This window comes from Bos indicus x Bos taurus, chromosome 8, assembly GCF_003369695.1.
Source record: "Bos indicus x Bos taurus breed Angus x Brahman F1 hybrid chromosome 8, Bos_hybrid_MaternalHap_v2.0, whole genome shotgun sequence".
Lineage (NCBI taxonomy): Eukaryota > Metazoa > Chordata > Mammalia > Artiodactyla > Bovidae > Bos > Bos indicus x Bos taurus.
This window is the reverse complement of record NC_040083.1, coordinates 83,805,981-83,825,609: the sequence shown is the minus strand read 5'-3', so window position 1 is coordinate 83,825,609 and position 19,629 is coordinate 83,805,981. Positions and strand designations below refer to the sequence as shown.

Here is a 19,629-nt window from a genome sequence, read left to right as displayed (position 1 = left end):
TGCCACCTCTTCCTAATCTCTTCTGTTTCAGTTAGGTCCTTACCATTTCTGTCCTTTATTGTATCCATCTTTGCATGAAATGTTCCCTTGGTACCTAATTTTTTGAAGAGTTCTCTAGTCTTTCCCATTCTATTATTTTCCTCTGTTTCATGGTATTGTTCATTTTTAAAGGCTTTCTTACCTCTTTGCTCTTCTTCGGAACTCTGCATTCAGTTGGGTATATCTTTCCCTTTCTCCTTTGCCTTTTGCTTCTCTTTTTCTCAGCTATTTGTAAGTCCTCAGACAACCACTTGCCTTCTTGCATTTCTTTTCCTTGGGGATGGATCTGGTTACCACCTCCTGTACAGTGTTACAAACCTTCATCCGTTTGTACAAGACAGAGTACTTGAGGCACTCTGTCTACCAGATCTAGTCCCTTCAATCTACTTGTCACTGCACTGTATAATCATAAGGGGTTTGATTAAGTCATACCTGAATGGTCTTGTGGTTTTCCCTACTTTCTTCAATTTAAGTCTGAATTTGGCAATAAAGAGCTCATGATCTGCGCCACAGTCAACTTCAGGTCTTGTTTTTGCTAACTGTATAGACTTTCTCCATCCTTGGCAACAAAGAATATGATTAATCTGATTTCAGTGTTGACCATTTGTTGATATCCTTGTGTAGAGTTGTCTCTTGTGTTGTTGGAAGAGGGTATTTGCTGTGACCAGTGTGTTCTCTTGACAAAATTCTGTTAGCCTTTGCCCTCCTTCATTGTGTACTCTAAGGCCTAACTTGCCTGTTACTCCAGGTATCTCTTGACTTCCTACTTTTGCTTTCCAGTCCCCTGTGATGAAAAGGACCTCTTTTTTTGGTGTTTGTTCTAGAGGTTTTATAGGTCTTCATAGAAGCAGTCAACTTCAGCTTCTTTGACATTAGTGGTGGGGCATAGACTTGGATTACCATAATGTTGAATGGTTTGCCTTAGAAGGGAACCAAGATCATTCTGTTCATTTTTGAGATTGCACCCAAGTACTGCATTTTGGACTCTTATTGACCATGAGGGCTACTCCATTTCTTCCAAGGGATTCTTGCCCACAGTATAGATATAATGATCATCTGAATTAAATTCTCCCATTCCCATCCATTTTACTTCACTGATTCCTAAGATATCAGTGTTCACTTTTGCCATCTACTGTTTTACCACGTCCAATTTACCTTGACCTATGGACCGAACTTTCCAGATTCCTATGCAATATGTTCTTTACAGCATCAGACTTTATTTTCACCATCAGACACATTCACAACTGAGCATTGTTTCTGCTTTGGCACAGCCTCTTCATTCTTTCTAGAGCTATTTCTCTGTTCTTCCCCATTAGTATATTGGACACCTACTGACCTGGGGGGCTCATCTTCTGGTGTTACATCTTTTTGCCTTTTCATACTGTCCATGGGGTTCTCAAGGCAAGAATACTGAAGTGGTTTAAGTTGGTCTCAGGACATCTCCTGTGAGCAACACCCTTCAGAAGAAAAATGAAAAGTTGCACCTTTTTCTCCAGATGAGAAAATAACTGTTTACAACGGAGGACTCAAACTATAAAGAGACTAATTTCATGTCTTTGACTCAGTTTTGTGATTGAATGGTGCTGCATTATAGACTTCGAAGAATTTAAACACCATTTTGCTGAGTTTGAAAGAACTGTTTTTTCTATGTTTGATTGTCATGGTGTACACTGTTCATTCCTACAGGTTTTGGTTCTCTTAGATGTCACCCCTGACCAGTCAATGGTGGATGAAGGAATGGCTCGGGAAGTCATCAATCGTATCCAGAAACTTCGCAAAAAGGTCAGTTTGTGAAATTAAAGATAAGCTACTGTTTAGAGTTTTGTTTTGGTTTTTGTTTTGCTTGTTGGGAAAGAGAGGAGACACAGGTAATATAAACCACAGTAATTTATTACTGATTATCATTGATCTACGATCCATTCAGATTATACTTCTTAGGCCTCTTTTCCCTTTCCTTGTTCACTCCCAAGCTAATTGTGACTCTTGTTTCTCTGATCGGAAGCTTTCTGTTGACATGTGCTCCTTGTCTTCCTTTTTCAGTTCCTTAGGGCGTCCACAAAACCATCTTCTAGATAGGTAGTCCTCCTGGCTGGCACATATGGTTATCAGAGATGACAGCAAACACCTCTGAAGAAGAGTAGAGGTGCACTCAGTGTGGAAAGGTTCTTAGCTCAGGGGAGAGAGAGGTTGTTGGATCTGGATGGAATGAGGTGGTTCTTCCTCATTCAAGAAGCTGAGAGCCAGAGCAAGTGCACAAAACCCATTGCCTTCCCTTACTGGGTGAGAGAGCCAGAGAGTTTCTATCTCAGGGAGGGCCCCCCACAAGTTGTCCTCATCTGGTCAGGTTTTTGAGACTGAGTTCAGGGTCTGAGGTAGCCACTCCAATAGATAATGGTGTGCTTATGAACTATGTCTCAATTAAAAGCTTTGTGAATTCTTGCTTTTTTTCCCAGAGAATTTGTCAGGATATCGTACCCTTCCATAATGATTCAGTGTGGGATCATCAGCTCTATTTAACAGTGTTTTATGTTTTAATTGACAAGTGTGCTTCCCTTTTAAATTTTCTTTTTGTGTTTTCAGTGTAATCTGGTTCCAACTGATGAAATAACAGTTTATTATAAAGCAACTTCTGAGGGAAAATATCTGAATAATGTTATCGAAAGCCACACAGACTTCATATTTGCTACCATAAAGTCTCCTTTGAAACCATATCCAGTTCCTATATCGGATGAAATACTTATTCAAGAAAAAATGCAGGTAAGTTCTGAATTCTGTTGAACTAGTAAGTGATTTAGGATTAAATTTTATGTTAAGTTTTTTAGTCATATCTTGATGTTCTCTCCCCTGGTAGCAATTAGTATAGTTCTTAGTCTTCTCTGGAGAATAGTGAATAGGATTAGAGAGTGAGGTCTAAAAGAGAAAAAAGAAAATTAGAGCTATTCTCTTGGAAAAGGTAACCAGGACATACATAAGAATTGTTAGATGACTTTATGGTGCTGTCTTATCTAAAACTATAAAAATTAGTATTGTGTAAATAGCACTTGACTTGAAAAGCAGTTTACTTTTATGGTAATAAGTTATACATAGAATTACAATTTCATTTCTTGTTGGTACATTTTAGATGTAACTGTGAAATCTGACCAAGATATGAAAAATATTGGCCAGTAATTCAGAAGTATATCTGAAAGAAAAAAATTCTTTTCTATATCAGCTAATCATATATTCAGTCATATGTTCCTTGTGTTGATCCTATTTTGTATGGGACAAATGGAACAGACAAGCAGGCCCTGAATGTGACTGTCTTTTCAATGGGAAAGAATAAGATAAAAGCGGGGGGAAAGGTAGCTCTTGGCTGTTTTAGTAATTAGATTAAATATGCTCTCAGAATTGTGTAGAGCTCTTATTCTTGCTGAATAGTTGCTATCTTAGTTGGTGACACTGATCCGATGCTGTAGTTACCCAGTCACATTTTCTCATATGCTTAGTTAAAAGGGTCTGACCTGGAAATTACACTCACCAAAGGATCTTCCACGCATGGCCCTGCTTGTGCATATGTCAATCTTAACATTTGTACAAATGGCAGTGAGCAAGGTAAGAGTAAATGAATTCCATAGCTTTTATTTTATTTTTTAGTTAAACCTATGAATGTTTTTAAGGCTATTATAAGAGAATTGGTAAAAAAAAGTAAATGATTGAACTTCCACTTCTAGGAAGTGAAGTAGACATACTTTTCCCTGTTCTCCCCACAAAGGACAGCTAAACACCCTAGATATGATATATAAAAGCAAGCATAAGAAGACTCTTAATGGTGGAGGGAAGAAGGCAGACCAACTAAGAATCTTGGGATCAAGTAAGAAGATGGAAAATTCCCTAGTTTTTCTTTTTGCTTCATGTATCCCAGACTCGGAGCTGAAGAAGCCGGCAACCATGAAAGACCAACGGGCATGAATATAAACACCCCAGCAGAATGTTCACAGGTGGCACTAGTGGTAAAGAACCCTGTGGCCAATGCAGGAAACAAGAGATGCAGGTTCAATCCCTGAGTCAGGAAGATCCCCTGAGGAGGGCGTGGCAACCCACTCCAGTTCTTGCCTGGAGAATCCCATGGACAGAGGAGCCTCTCTGGTACAGTCCGTGAGGTCACAAAGAGTCAGGCATGACTGAAACGACTAAGCACGCACGCACACAGAAAATCCTGCTGTCTCTTCAAGGGGAACCTAGCAAGACAAAAAAACGTCTAGACCATAACTGCTCTACTCCAACCAACTACAGAGAATAAATTAGGCTCCACTACCACGCACTCCTTATTGCAAAATTCAGACTTAAATTGAAGTAGGGAAAACCACTAAACCATTCAGGTATGACCTAAATTAAATCCCTTATGATTATACAGTGGAAGTGACAAATAGATTGAAGGGATTAGATCTATTAGAGTGCCTGAAGAACTGTGGACAGAGGATCGTAACATTGTACAGTAGGTGCTGATCAAAACTATCCCCAAGAAAAAGAAATGCAAAGAGGTAAAATCCTTGTCTGAGGAGGGCTTACAAATAGCTGAGAAGAGAAGAGGAGCGAAAGGCAAAGGAGAAAAGGAAAGATATACCCAGCTGAATGCTTAATTCCAAAGAATAGCAAGGAGAAATAAGAAAGCCTTCTTAAGTGAACAGATACCAACGGAACATTTCATGCAAAGGTGGGGATGATAAAGGACAAAAACAGTATGGACCTAACAATGCAGAAGATATTAGGAAGAGATGGCAAGAATACACAGAAGAACTGTACAAAACATGTCTCATGACCCAGATAACCACAACAGTGTAATCACTCACCTAGAGCCAGACATCCTGGATTGTGAAGTCAAGTGGGCCTTAGGCAACATTACTACAAACAAAGCTAGTGGAGGTGATGGAATTCCAGCTGAGCTGTTTCAAATCCAAAAAGATGATGCTGTTATAATGCTGCACTCAATAGATCAGCAAAAGTGATTTAATTGACTAGTCTTTTCATTATATGGTACCAGGCAGTTAGACATACATATGCAAAAATTGTCCTAGACCTAAGTGTTACACCTTGTCCAGAGAGTAAATTAAAAGGGATTACAGGCGTAAGTATGATACTATGAAACATTTAGGAGAAAACAAAATTTTTAGGATTCAGAATTAGGCAAAGAGTTTTTAAGACTTAGTAATAAAAGTCCAATTCATAAAAAGAAAAACTAGGAAGTCGAACTTCTTCAGAATTTTAAATCCTGCTTTGTGAAAGATCCTGTGAAAATGATTAAAAAAAAAAAAAGCTATAGACTAGTAGAAGATCTTTGCAAACCACGTATACAACAAAGGATGTATGTATGCAGAATATATAATGAACTCTTAAAAGTCAGCAGTTTTTAAAAATTTAATTAGAAAATGGGAAGACATGAATAGACATTGACCAAAGAAAATATATAGATGATGTTCCCCTTGACTTTTCATTCAAATTTAACATTTTTTTTTCAGTTTCACTTATATTTGTGGCTTTTTAGGTGGAGTATTACTTCTGGAAAATCCAAAAGGAGATAATAGGTTGGACCTTGTAAAACTGAAGAATGTTGTTACTAGCATTTTTGGTGTAAAAAATACAGAGCTGGCTGTCTTCCTTGGTGAAACAGGTATGTGGGAAGTCAAAGGTATTCACCTGTGTCCTTTGACATGAGGTGAATCAGTGAAGATCTTAATTTGGTAACAGTTATGATACATAACCTTTGCCTTTTTCCTAACTCTGAGTCAGGGCTGGCCTCTACAGTACTTCCTGCCTGCCCTGTTTCTTTGTGCCTCCTTTGTGTGATGTGGCTGATAGAACACTGAACTTAATAGGAGATGAAGATTCTAATCTGCTGTCTTTCCTGTTAGCCATGTGATGTATTCTAGGCTTCAGAGACTTCCCTCTTGAGTTTTAACTTTATTAGACATAGTATCTGCATCTTAAATCCAAATTCTCAATAAGACAAGCCTACATAAAATTTTAAAGAATTATAAGTGCATTTCCTCCTACTGTCATGGGTTTAACTGTGGTACTAGCACCCCACCATCTCTACCCAAAAAAAGATATGTTGAAGTCCTCTTCCCTACCCCCAGTGCACTCAAATGTGACCTTTGAAAAACAGGTTCATTGCATATGTATTAGAATTAGTTAACATAATTCTAGAGTAAGGTGGGCACTACCCCAGTATGTGTCCTTATAAGAAAAGGGCCATGTGAAGACAGAAACAGAAGGCTATGTGGTGACAGGGACAGAAATTGGAATTAGGCAAACCTGCAAGCCAAGAAACACCGAAGATTGCTGGGAACCTCTAGAAGTTAGGAAGAGAAAAGAAAGAATTCCTTTACAGGCTTCAGAGGGAGCATGGCCTTATTGACAGATTCTGAACGTATCACCTTCAGGAAGCTGTGAGACAATACATTTTTGTTGTTTTAAGCTGTCTTGCTTACCTCACCCTCCACCACTCCCCTCCTCGGTTTGTGATTACTACAACAGCCATAGGAAACTAATACACTCAATTAATAAATTTGAATGTTCATTTTGTGAAATGTCTAAATAGCTTAAAAGAAGAAATCTAAGTGGCCAATAAAGAAAACACTGCTCTACCTCAATAGTAGAAACCACAATGAGGTACTGTTACATGCAACCAGATTGGCAAAAAACCAGAAAAATTTCATAATATCAGATGTTGTCAGGGATATTATGTAATAGGAACTGTCATTTAATGTTGGATTATAAATTGATAGAAGCAACATGAAAACCATTTGCTGTTGTATCATTTAAGGCTGAGTAAGGGACACAAACTTGATATGGGAGAAACTTGGAAAAGTAAGATCTAAAAGACAGATGGTTCATTGGAGGATCTGGGGAAAAATCTCTGACCCAGATCCACCAAGGGAAGCTGGTAAGTCAGTCAGTGGACAGCTTGGATCTCTGTCTCAAGTCATTGTAAAATAAGAAAGAAAAAGACTAGAACACATCTGTCTAGCCACATCTAACACTGACAGTCTGTGGACTTGCAGAAGAGCTTTGCCAGAGAGTTGCTCTTGTACCTGGCTCAAAAGATGGGAGGTTACAGGAAAGGTTAGTGTGGGTTGCTTGCTGTCCCCTCTGACCCAGCAAGTGGCAGCCTGTGAAAGCTGAGGCGTGCCTGGGCCCCACATTGACCTTTAGGAACATAGTAACTATAACTAATCTTCTACCTCAAGCAGTGTTTAGCATGGGTGTGCTCAGTTGTATCCAGTTCCTTGTGTCCAACTCCCCTTTCCTTCTCCAGGGATCTTCCCAACCCAGGGATTGAACCCACGTCTCTTGCGTCTCCTGCATTGGCAGACGGGTTCTTTACCATTGAAACAATATTTAATTGTATATAAATGAAATTACACTATGTCTGTTCTGTGTGTCTTGCTATAGTTGACTATATTCATTAGTCAGTTTACCTTCTGACCATAATTTTTTTGACATAAGGTTTCTTTTCATGGTAAGTTTATGTAGGAAGAAATTTTAAAAGGAACCTATACTATGGGGCTTCCCAGGTGGCACAGTGATAAAAAATCCACCTACCAATGCCGGAGACACAAGAATCTCAGGTTTAATCCCTGGATTGGGAAGATCCTCTGGAGTAGGAAATGGCAGCCACTCCAGTGTTGCCTAGAAAAGTCCATGGACAGAGGAGCCCGGCGGGCTACACTCCGTGGGGTCACAAAGAGACACAACTGAGCGACTGAGCACCTGCATAGTATGGAGGAAAAAATACTAAAGGGGGAAATTAATTTGCTTTATTTATAAGTTATGAATATTATGTTATTTTGCAACATTAAGATTTCCTACTATGTGCATGTCATTAATGTCTAATTTTATAGAAAAGGCAGTGTTCTTTAATAAATGTAAATTAAGTGGAAAGCGTCACTATAAAGGTACATGATAGTTTAATAATTAAGTAAGAAAAAGTGAATGACTTCAGCTCTGAACTGTTCTCCCTAAAGAATGATTGTTTTTTTTGTTGTTGTTGTTATTTTTAGAAATAAAAAACCAAACCAACTTACTGAATCTTAGTGGGAAAACACTGTGTGTGACTGCAGGATCAGCGCTGTCTGTGGTGGACAGTCCTAGTACTCTTCTCTGTCAGTACATCAACCTACAGCTCTTGAATGCAGATCCACAAGGTGCGTACCTCCCCCAGCTGTGAACACTCAGCGGGCAGGTAATGGAATGCTAGGTGTTAAGATTCCTTTAATGTTCAATCTTTCTGATTTATATGGATTTTTCAAGTCAGTTTCAACTTAGTAATTTAAAATGTAGACGCCCACGTTTCTTTGGGGGACACTCATGGCCTGTTTCTTTGGTGTGTTTATGTAGAACACCCGTCCATCTAACATGGTTAGGAAATAAGATAAATTGGTTAGGTAAAAATTACAGCCAAATGAAGCTGAATTGTCTAAGTGCCAGACCATTGTAATTGGTAATTTTTCCCCTTTTTCTCTTGAAATATGTTCTGAGAACTGTTGTAAGTATCCACACCTTAATCAGCAGACTAGATCGACACTTGTTTTTCCTTGATATTTTAAGATCCTCATTGTGCACATTTATTACTGTCTTCATGTGCTTCGTTTGACTGTTTACTGAATATCTCTTCCCTAAACTCCTGGGCTCTTATACTAATTGTTTTTTCTTCCCTTTCTTCTTTCCCCCAGTGGAATATTTTCTATTTCTACAGTGAATCCCACTCTTGTACCCACGTCTGGCTTTCAAGCCTGTAGCTCTGCCCAGTAGAGCTGGTCACCACCTCCAGTAGGGATCCACCAGCGAGAGGGTGAACTCTCAGGATTTAAATCTTTTTTATTTTTCTATAGAGTGTTTAATGGGAACAGTAGGCACTCTTCTGCTTGAAAATCCACTTGGACAGAATGGGCTTACCCACCAAGGTCTTCTGTATGAAGCTGCCAAGATGTTTGGCCTCCGGAGCAGGAAGCTAAAGCTGTTTCTGAATGAGACTCAAACAGAAGGTGAGGAGATTTTAGAACATGTTAATCTTTTTCATTTTTGTTTTTATTTTCTTGAAAATAGATTTTGATACCATCAATCATTTGTAGATTATATGTGTAAGAGATTATGCTATTGTTTTCTTTTACTTTTTTGCTATCTCCAGAAATTTGCCATATTGTGAATATTAATAATAATTAAAAGGATGATTACTTTTTGTTTTGGAAATAAATCTAAAAATATATAATGGTATATTATTAAAAACATACGCTTCTAGGTAAGTTAGCTTGTTTGCTGATCCCAAAATTGTCCTCTTCCCCGAGAATCAAAATGATCACTGTATCTTAAAATAACAGCTTAAAGGAAACGTAACTGACTTTATGTGCCTCCTCCTTTACAACTTATAAAGCACGCCTTTTCTCAGTGAGCTGCATAAAAATGTGAAGAGTTAGGTCATTAGTTGACATTCTCCATTCCATAATTGAGAAGACAGAGAGTCAGGACAAGACATGGGCTAGTGTCTTTAAAGATAGGTTTTCTCTTACTCCCACTTACATCATCCACTTCTGTGATTTCAGCTTCTGTGGCTGTTCCAACAATTTCTCTATTGACTTTTTAGCCCTCCCCTTGTGTTCTTTTCTATAATCCCGTTTCACATGGGTGTTCATTTTAAAGCTGATGCTACTGGAATCATTTCCTCAAATAGCTTCCCTTAATGGGATCTGTTTTTTTCTGATTAATAGCCATCCTTCTTGTCATCCTAAAAACCTTTTGTCACTTCATCCTTTTATTTTTACAGCCTTATAGCGTGGGATTTATTGGAGTTTCTAAATCAAGATTTGTGTCTCCCAGCACTGGTGGAAAGTTACTAGACATTGTCTTTCCCAAAGTAGTCATATCTTTGATTTTCTGAAGTTTGAATATGCTGTTCTTGAGTATAAATTTTTTGGTATAATGCATTCTGCGTTTCTGTTACAGTGTTGTGATTTCTAACATTTCCTTTTAATTCTTTCTTAGTATTTCCATCTTTGTGCTTACATACCCATCTGTTCTTCAATGTTGTCCACCCTTTCTATTAGCATCCTTAACATTAATCCTAGTTATTTTCAATACCCAGTCTGATAATTTCAAAATCTCTGTCACATCTGAGTCTAGTGGTGATGCTTGCTTCATCTCTTCCTACTGTGTTCCCTTTTAGAATAACTTGTGATATTTGGTTGATAGCAGTACATGATGTTTTGGGGAAAGGGAACTGAGGTAAGGTAGGCCTTCATTGTAAAGTTTTATGTTTATCTTCTAGGAATTAGGCTATAATTGTTTATTGTTGCTGTAGGCTCCAGAGGCTCCAATTTCCTTCTGTTGTTTTATGGTTTCCCTAGAGATTCCTTTTTAAATATGGTCAGAGCTTTGCACATCCTTTCAGCTGTAATACCCTATTATACAGGAGCCCTTCTGATGTAGTAGAGTATGAGGGGAGGAGAAGTGGCAGAAGTGTTCTATAATTTTAAAGTTAGTTTTCAGTCTTTAGTGGGCCTATGCCTCTGAGCTGTGACCTTCACAGATGTTTATTCAGCTTTTTAATATTTCCTCTTTAGGTAGAAAGGAAGGCTGAAGGGGCCTAGAGATGGGTATTTCTCTTTCTCCAGGCCAGTTAGGCTCTGGTTAAAAAGAAAAATAATAGTTACTGATAAGGAAGAAGCTCTCACATTTTACTGGGACATTTTTTCTAGGAGCCTTGTGCCTTCTTTGTCTTCATTTCCTCCATTACTGTCACCTTTTGTGTTCAGTTGATTTTTTTGTATTGTACTATTTTCTCACTTCCTTTTGTGATTTTTTCTCTTAAGATGCTAGTGTTTACCATGGGGATTACAACTAACATGTGAAATTTATAACAGTCTAGTTTGAATTGATGCCAGTTTGACTTTTATAACATACAAAAACTCTGCTTCTATACAGCTCTGTCCCCATTTGTATTCTTGTCAGGATTTATATCTTTATAATTATGTGCCCCAAAACATAAATTCTTAATTGTGTTTTATGTATTTACTTTTAAATCATGTAGAAAACAAAAAGTGGGGTTAAAAATTAAAAGCAGCAGCAACATGACTTTGATTCACTGTCTGGCACCCTTTCATTTCAACCTGAACGATCCGTGTAGCGTCTCTTTGTGGTCAGAGCTGGTAGTAATGATCTCCTCCCTCAATGTTTGTTTACTTGGAAATGTCTTAATTGTTCCTTAATTTTTGAAGAAAAAATTAAGAAAAACTCTGTTTTGTTAAATGGAGAATTCTTTGCTGATAGTTTTTTCTTTTAGCACTTTAAATATGTTACCCCTTTGCCTTGTTGCTCCCATGGTTTCTGGTTAGAAATTAAAATCTTTTAGTCTTACTGAGAATCCCTGGTATTTTCCATCTCTTTTGCTGCTTTCATGATTTGGTTTTTATTTTTTCAAATATTCTTTATATTCTTTTCTTCCTGAAACTCCCATAAAATGTATGTTGGTCACTTGGCCTGTGTCTCACAGGCTTCTTAGGTTCTGTCCACTTTTCTTCATTCTCTTTTCTTCTCCTTCAGACTGGATGATTTCACATATCCTATCTTCAAGTTCACTGATTCTTCTGTCTGCTTAACTATGCTGTTAAACTTGTCTAGTGACTTTTTTTTTAAAGAATTTTTGATGTGAACCATTTAAGAATCTTTATTGGATTTGTTACAGTATCATTCTGTCTTATGTTTTCTGGGGTTTTTTGGCCATGAGACATGTGGGATCTTAGGTCCCTGACCAGGGATTGAACCCTCACCCACTGCATCAGAAGGGACCAGGGGCCTGCTAGGGAAGTCCCGCAAGTGACTTTTAATTTCAGTTATTGTACTTTTCATTTCCACTATTTCTGTTTAATTCCTTTTTATAATTTCTCTATTGATATTCTCATTTTGTTGATAGTTTTCGTGGTTTCTTAGTTCTTTGTCTGTGGTTTCCATTGGCCTTTCCGTTAGTCTGTTGTTTTCCATTTAAGACAGTTGATTAAGACAGTCTGTCTGTTAAGTTCAGGTATCTGCACTTTCTCAGGGACAGATTCTGTTACTTATGTTTTTCTGTGAATGGGCCATACTTTCCTATATTTTGTATGCCTTGTAATTTTTTGGTTGTTGAGAACTGGATATTTGAATGTGGTGACTCTGGAAATTAGGTTCTCCTCCCCAGGATTTGTTGTTTTTAATGATTGAACGCTGTAACTGTCTATGACTTTTCCAAATTATTTTTAAAAATAGTTCCTTTATTAATATTTTGACAAGAGTTTTTTTGACTTCCAGGAACTAAAAGTTTAAAAATAAAATACCCACTTCTCCTAGTCTTTAAAGATTGGGTCTTTTCTGGGCCACTCCTTCAACTCTGCCAGGCCCTGCCTTAGGCTTCTCTTTCTTTTTGCACCGAGTCCTGAAAGTCAGCCACCTTTGGCCACAAAAGCCTTTTATTTTTATCAGAATCGAATGCCTAGGGTCTTCTTAGGTCTCTCTATGTACGCATACTGCTCTGGGCATGCATATGGCTTTCTAAATTATCCAGTATACAGGGACACTTTTTCTTGTTTTTAATTTAGCTGTGTTGGGTTTTAGTTGCAGCAGACGGACTTTCTAGTTGTGGCACTCAGGCTCAGTAGTTGGTGTGTATGGGCTCTTTGATCGTGGAGTGTGGGCTCCGGAGCTCATAGGCTCAGTAGTTGTGGCTTTCTTTTGTTCTCTCTCTCTTTCTGTCTCTCCTTTCTATCCCCATTTTCTTTGAGCTTTTATGTTTTCAGTGTGTTTTGATCTATAACATCTGTGTTATACTTTTGGATGCTCAAATATTTTATCTTTAGTCATATTGTCTCCTATATCTTTTGACCTGAGCCTTCAATCTTTGATAACTTCTTGCTTTCTGACATTGTAAGTGTCCTTGGTTTATCATATACTCTTTCTTCCCTAAACTTGGAACTGATTGTTCTTCCTATTGTAAGGTGTTAGTATTTAGAAACCACAACTCTGAGCTACTTGCTTAGAATTGAGTCTAGGCCTTTTCTGTAGACATAGAAAATACTGTTTGACAATATTGTCCATCAGACATGTGTAGCCCTTCATTTATGGATATTGAGTGTATGTAATGCAGTGCTAGCCCAATATTTTCAATAAAGGAATTCATGCATTCAAAAAAAAAGAAAATACTATTTGAGTGAGGGTGTAGGTACATCTTAGTCAGTACTCAGATTAGTTAAGATTAGTTAAGTTAAGAACACAGTCCTCGAGAAATCTGCCTAAAACTTCTAACCCCAAGTATTAGGAGCTAGGCAGACAAAAGACTTCGGACAAGACTCTGGTCCCCCTGACACCAACTGCACATTTCAGAGAGTTTCCCAAAATTACTCTCAGGTTTGATAATTTACAAGCAGAATTCACAGAACTTATGGTAGCTGTTGTACTCATGACCATATTTATTATAGGGAAAGGAAAAAAAAACTAGAATCAGGCCAAGGGAAGAGATGCAAAGGGCCAAATCTGGAAGAGAGTCCAAGTATGTAACTTCAGATCATCTCTCCCCAAGGAGCCATGGACAGTGTTACCTCCTCCTAGCCCCAGAGCATGACAGTAGCATGTACAGTGTATTACCAACCAGAGAAGCTCACCTGAGCCTTGATGTCCAGAGTTTATATTAAGACTTCATTACATAGGTATAATTGCTCGTATGATTGTTTTTTCTGGTGTGGCCAGCTCCACCCTGAGTCATCTCATTGTCATCTCATTAGCATAAACTACCAGGCGTGTTCACAATGTATGACAAAAGATACTCCTGTCATTCAGGAAAAAGTACCTCCCCCCCACCCAGTAGCTGAGACAAAGTTTAGGCTTCCCTTAAGGTAAGGCTGAATATCTTGCTATCCAGGCAGTTAACTTTTTTTTTTTAATATCATCCAGAATAGATAGAAAAATTATTTCCTTAAAACTTCTTCTTTCCATTCTAGAAATTACAGAAGAAATCCCTATGAAGACTTTGAATACGAAGACTGTGTATGTTTCTGTGTTACCAACTACAGCAGACTTCTAACATTCAGTTATCTGTGGTTCAGTCAGCGTTTCCCTGGCATATACCTGTTCTTCCCCCCTCCACTGACACAGACACATGGACACAGACGTATTGAAGATGTTTCGTTCAGATGCAGTATAATATACTGCTTTTTACCTAAAATCAAAATGGAATTGATCGGGTGACTTGAGACTTCACAGGAGTATTCACACTTAACCTTAAACACCTATGCAGTTATGTTGAGGGAAAGTTGGTGTTACCTCAGCTCTATAAAGTATGCTTCTACACTTGAAATTTTAAGTATAGAATATAGAAGTAGTTTAAATGGTATAGTGTGTGTGTCCACACACACACACACTCATATATTTATATATAGCTCTGTGGCCTTTTAAAACTGGTTTGAAATCTGTTAAAGGAATGGACAGTGTTGTATATTTTTTGCTACCTGGATTTCCCTGGGTAATTTGATGGAATATTTTAAGTTTCAGTAAATGAGAACAATAAACTTTCTCTCAGATAATACATTAGAAGTAATTCATTCTCCCATCTTTAAAGAACTCAAAACTTAATAGTCACTTCCATATTAAGACACTAGACTAAATATCTTTTTTTTCTTTTCATTGAAAGAAATTTATTTCTAAAACTCTTCAGATTACTTTTGAAACACATTTGGCACCAAGTTATTTCCAGGGCTATGACCATGTTAATGTCAGCAAACTAAAGAGGGTGATTTGAAGCAATTGTCCTAATAGTTAAATTATGGTAGTAAACTAAATATCTAATTTCACTTCTTCCCAGAAATGCTGTGTCAGAGAAGTAGATGCCAAGACAAAATTAGATGTGCAAGAACCTACTAGGGGAAGGGTATCTTTCTAATACACAAAAAATAAAGGGGAGGGTTTAAGACAAAGGTAGAGCCTTCAGAAGGAGTCCAGAGTTAGGCAGAAATGACCTGACTTTGGACCATGCCTTGCTTAGTGGCTGAAGGGGACTGTGGCCTCAGCACAGATGTATCCGTTGATCTGAAAATCCAGTAGCTAGATCAGGTATACTCCCTACATCAGATTCTCCTGAAAGGAACTCTGAATCATGTGGCTCTAGCCACTACAATAAATGCATTCAAATCCAAACCCACAAAGTTGGAGGAAACCACACAAGGTAACAAATGTTGGCAAGGATCAGAGAAACTAGAACCCTTGTGCACTGTTGGTGGGAATGTAAAATGTTGCAGTCACTATGGAAAAGAGTATAGAGGTTCCTCAAAAATTAAAAGTAGAACTAGTATGATTTCTATGATCCAGCAATCCACTTCTGGATATATATCCAAAAGAATTAAAAGCAAGGTCTTGAAGAAATATTTGCACACCCAGGTTTTGCAACATATTCACAGTAGCCAAGAGGTGGAGCAACTCAAATGTCCACTAAAGGATGAATGAAGCAAGAAAATGTAATGTATACATACAATTGAGCATTATGCAGTCTTGAAAAAGAAGGATGAACCTTGAGGACATTAAGCAAAGTGAAATAAGCCAGTCAGAAAAAGATAAATGCTGTGTGATTCCACTTGTATGAGATATCTAGAGTAGTCAAATTCATTGAAACACAACACAGTGATGGTTACCAGGTGCTACAGAGAGGGAGAAATGGGAATAGTTTTAGTTTTGCAAGTTTTGAAAAGTTCTAGAGGTCTTTTGCACAGTGTGAATATAATTAACATACTAAGCTTGATCCTTAAAAATAGCTAAGTTGTTTTTTGAATGTCAGAGGGTCAGAAGGCAACGTGAAAGAGCCTCCAATGGCCAAAGCTGGAACAGTTTGAACAAAAATGTGACTTAGTATTGAATTAAAACCCAAAGTATAAAATAAACATCAATGAGTACATGCCGATATAAATGACTGAGTAAATAGAGAGGTGAGACAGATCTTGGTAAAATTCCACACAATTTATATAGATGTTCCCTCTCAAGGTGGTATGCCTTAACTCCCCATACCCTGAGAGTGGGCTGTACTTCATGATTTACATCAAAAGAGTATAAAGTATGGAAAGGGGACAAAAAGCAACTTCGCAGTTAGAAAACTGGGACACACTGCCTCGGACAGGTCAGCATCATCAGTTATGACAGCATATACGCTTAAGAGAACTTGATGAGACTGTTACTTTACTTCTGTTGTCTTCCCAAGCACTTAGAACCCCACGCTAACCACGAGAGGAACATAAACTGAGAGAGATTCTGACAGTACTTGGCTCTTCAAAACTGTCAAGGTCATCAAAAACAAGGAGTATCTGAGATATTCACAGATCAAAGGGGACAAAGCAGACAGGCTAAATATGATGTGACATCCTGGATGTGATCCAGGAACAGAAAAAAATCTGAAGGGGAAAACTCATGAGATCCAAATAAAGTATGGAGTTTAGTTAACAGTATTGTATCATTGTTGGTTCAATAACTGTGAAAATGTACCATGATAAATGTAAGATGTAAGTTAGCAGTAAGGTAAGCTGGATGTAGAGTGTATGGAAACTCTGTTAATAAGTGGAAGAAAATTAAATTTAAAATTATTTGTAATAGCATCAAACACTGTGAAATACTTCAAGGACAAATTTGACCAAAGATGTGTAGTACCTGTATCCTGAAAATTATATTGCTTAGAGATAATAAAGCCTGTATGATTGAAAGAGATATGTCATGTTCATATTAGTCAGGTAGCGCTGCCATAACAAAATACCACAGACCAGGTGTCGTAAACAGCAGAAGTTTATTGTCTCACAATTCTGGAGTTTAGAAGTCCAATATCACCAAGTCTGCAGGTTTAGTCTGTCCTGAGGGCTCTTATATTTTCACTGCGTCCTCACATGGCCCCTTTGTGTGTGTGAACTCCCAGTGTCTCTTATTAGGACACGAGTCCTATGGATTTAGGGACACAACCCCATGACTTCAGCTTCCTAGTTGTTGCTAGTGGTAAAGAACTGCCAATTCAAGGAGACAGAAGTAAGAGACAGAGTTCAATCCCTGGGTCAGAAAGATCCGCTGGAGTAGGAAATGGCAACCTACTCCATATTCTTGCCTGGAGAATTCCATAGACAGGAGCCTGGCGGGCTACAATCCATAGGGTTGCAAAGAGTCGGACACGACTAAAGCTAGTTGGCACCTGTGACCTTAATTAACTTTATAATATAAATGCAATCACATGGGCATTAGAATGTCAACATTTGAATTTCAAGAAAACAACTCAAGTTTATAATTTTCATAGATCCGAAGATAATAATAAGCTGACAGTTATCCCAAGTTAATCTAAAGATTTGATGTAATACTGATCAAAATCCCAGCAGGATTTTTTTATAACCTTAACTAGCTGGTTTTAAATTTTATATGGAAATACAGAGGATTTAAGACCCAAATTTTCAAAGAGAAATACAAACTTGGAGGATTTAAACAATCTGATTATAGGATTTATGAAACTATGTAATTAAGACTGGAATTGGCAGAAAGATAAGAAATAGAGCATTAGGGCAGAATAGAGAATCCAGAAATAGATCTATATATTTTCAATTAATTTTTTTTTAATGATGCCATGGACATCAATGGGAAAGGGATAATGTTTTCTCCAAAATGGTGCTGTAACAAGTGGATTGTAATAGACACACATACACAGAACCTTGTTCTATACCTCTCCATTTACAAAAGGACTCGTAAGTCAAAATATATAAATACAACAAATATAAAATATGGCAAAATATATTTTATCACAATGTATAACAGAAGTAAAGCTAAATTATAAAACTAGAAGAAAACCTTAGTGACTTTGTATGGTAAGTAAAATGGTCTCCCAAGGATGTCCTCACCTTAATCTCTGGAACCTGTAAGTATATTAAATACCCAGGGTCACATCTTTACAGGTGTGATTAAGGCTATAGACTTTAAAGAGATTATTCTGGTTTATCTGAGTGGGCCCAGTCTAATCACAGCTTTTAAAAGCATAGAACTTTCTCTCTGGAGGCAAGAGAAATTGACAGAAGGGGAGGTAATAAATTCCAAACATGACAAGTGAAGAAAGAGAAAGACAAATGTACATTTAAGCATATTGGGGGCTTCCCTGGTGGGTCAGACGGTAAAGAATCCGTCTGCTATGCAGGAGACCCAGATTTGATTCCTGGGTTGGGAAGATCCCCTGAAGAAAGGAATGGCTACCCTCTCCAGTATTCTTGCCTGGAGAATTCCATGGACAGAGGAGCCTGGCAAGCTACAGTCTATGGAGTCACAAAGAGTCAGACCCAACTGAGCAACTAACAAGGCATATATATGGAATCTAGAAAAATGGTACTGAAGAACCTATTTCCAGGGCAGGAATAGAGACAGACGTAAAGAACTGACTTGTGGACATAGCAGGGGAAGATGGGACAAATTGAGAGAGTAGCATTGAAGTATATACATTACCATGTTTAAAATAGATAGCTAATGGGAAGCTGCTGTATAACAGGGAGCTCGGCCTGATGCTGAGCTGGGGTGGGGGTGGGTGGGAGGGAAGCTCAAAAGAGGGAATATATGTATGCTTATGGCTGATTCATGTTGTACAGCAGAAACCAACACAATGTTGTTAAGCAATTATCCTCCAATTAAAAATCCAAATACGGGAATTTGCTATTCTGTTGCTGGCTCAATGATGTCGGGGTTGGTGTGCAAGAACTGGAGAAGGGCCTCTAGGAGCTAAGGTCAGCCCCAGATGATAGCAAGGAATCAGAGACCTCAGTCCTGCAGCAGAAAGGAACTAGAATCTAACAGTAGCCTGACCAACCTTAGAAATAGATCTTCCCAGAAGGCCCTGATAAGAGCCTAGACAGTCAACACCTTCACTTTGGCTTTGTGAGGCTCAAGGCAAAGAAGTCATCGAAGTCCACCAGACTTCTGACCTACCAACTTATATGAAATAAGTTTGTGTTGTTTTAACCTAAGTTGGTGATAATTTATTAGAGCAAGGCAAAAGTTTTCTTAAATAGGTTACAAAAAGCACAAACTATAAAGGAAAATGTGAGTAAGTAGGACTTAGAAAACTAAAGACTTCATTTCTCCAAAAGATATTTTATAGATAATAAAAAGCAAACCACAGACTAAGAGAATATTTGCAAAATGTATCTGAAAAGGACTTGAACCTGGAATATATAAGGATCTCTTAAACAATGGTAAGACAAACTGCCCAGTTTTTTTTTTTTAATTTGGCTAAAGATGAATAGACATTTCACTGTAGAAGTGATACAAATGGCAAATAAGCATATGAATATTGTTCAGCATCATTAGTCATCAGGTAATTGGAAATTAAAGCTATAATGGCAATCATTACATACCCACTAGAATGACTAAAAGTTAAAAGTCTGACAATATCGTGTGTTGGCAAGGATGTGAAAGAAACTAGACCTCATACACTGTCGTTGGGAATATAAAATGATACTATTAATTGGGAAAATATCAGTTTCTTAAAAGTTAAACATAGACTTCGGGTCCGTACAAGAGTGCATAGACCTGTTTTGTTTGTTT

The 19,629-nt window shown here is 37.8% G+C and overlaps 1 protein-coding gene across 3 annotated transcripts in view; it reads left to right on the top strand.

Moving 5' to 3' along the window:
- Positions 1-16,775, top strand: part of IARS (isoleucyl-tRNA synthetase) — an 83,410-nt gene extending 66,635 nt beyond the window's left edge. For all 3 annotated transcript variants that reach the window (XM_027550294.1, XM_027550296.1, XM_027550295.1), the window contains 7 exons: positions 1,726-1,821; positions 2,620-2,796; positions 3,525-3,630; positions 5,561-5,686; positions 8,079-8,222; positions 8,910-9,062; positions 14,037-16,775. In XM_027550294.1, the coding sequence (XP_027406095.1) occupies positions 1,726-1,821; positions 2,620-2,796; positions 3,525-3,630; positions 5,561-5,686; positions 8,079-8,222; positions 8,910-9,062; positions 14,037-14,119 (885 nt within the window). In that variant the 3' untranslated portion in view covers positions 14,120-16,775. The remainder of the gene's footprint in view (positions 1-1,725; positions 1,822-2,619; positions 2,797-3,524; positions 3,631-5,560; positions 5,687-8,078; positions 8,223-8,909; positions 9,063-14,036) is intronic.
- The last annotated feature ends 2,854 nt before the right edge of the window (positions 16,776-19,629 follow it).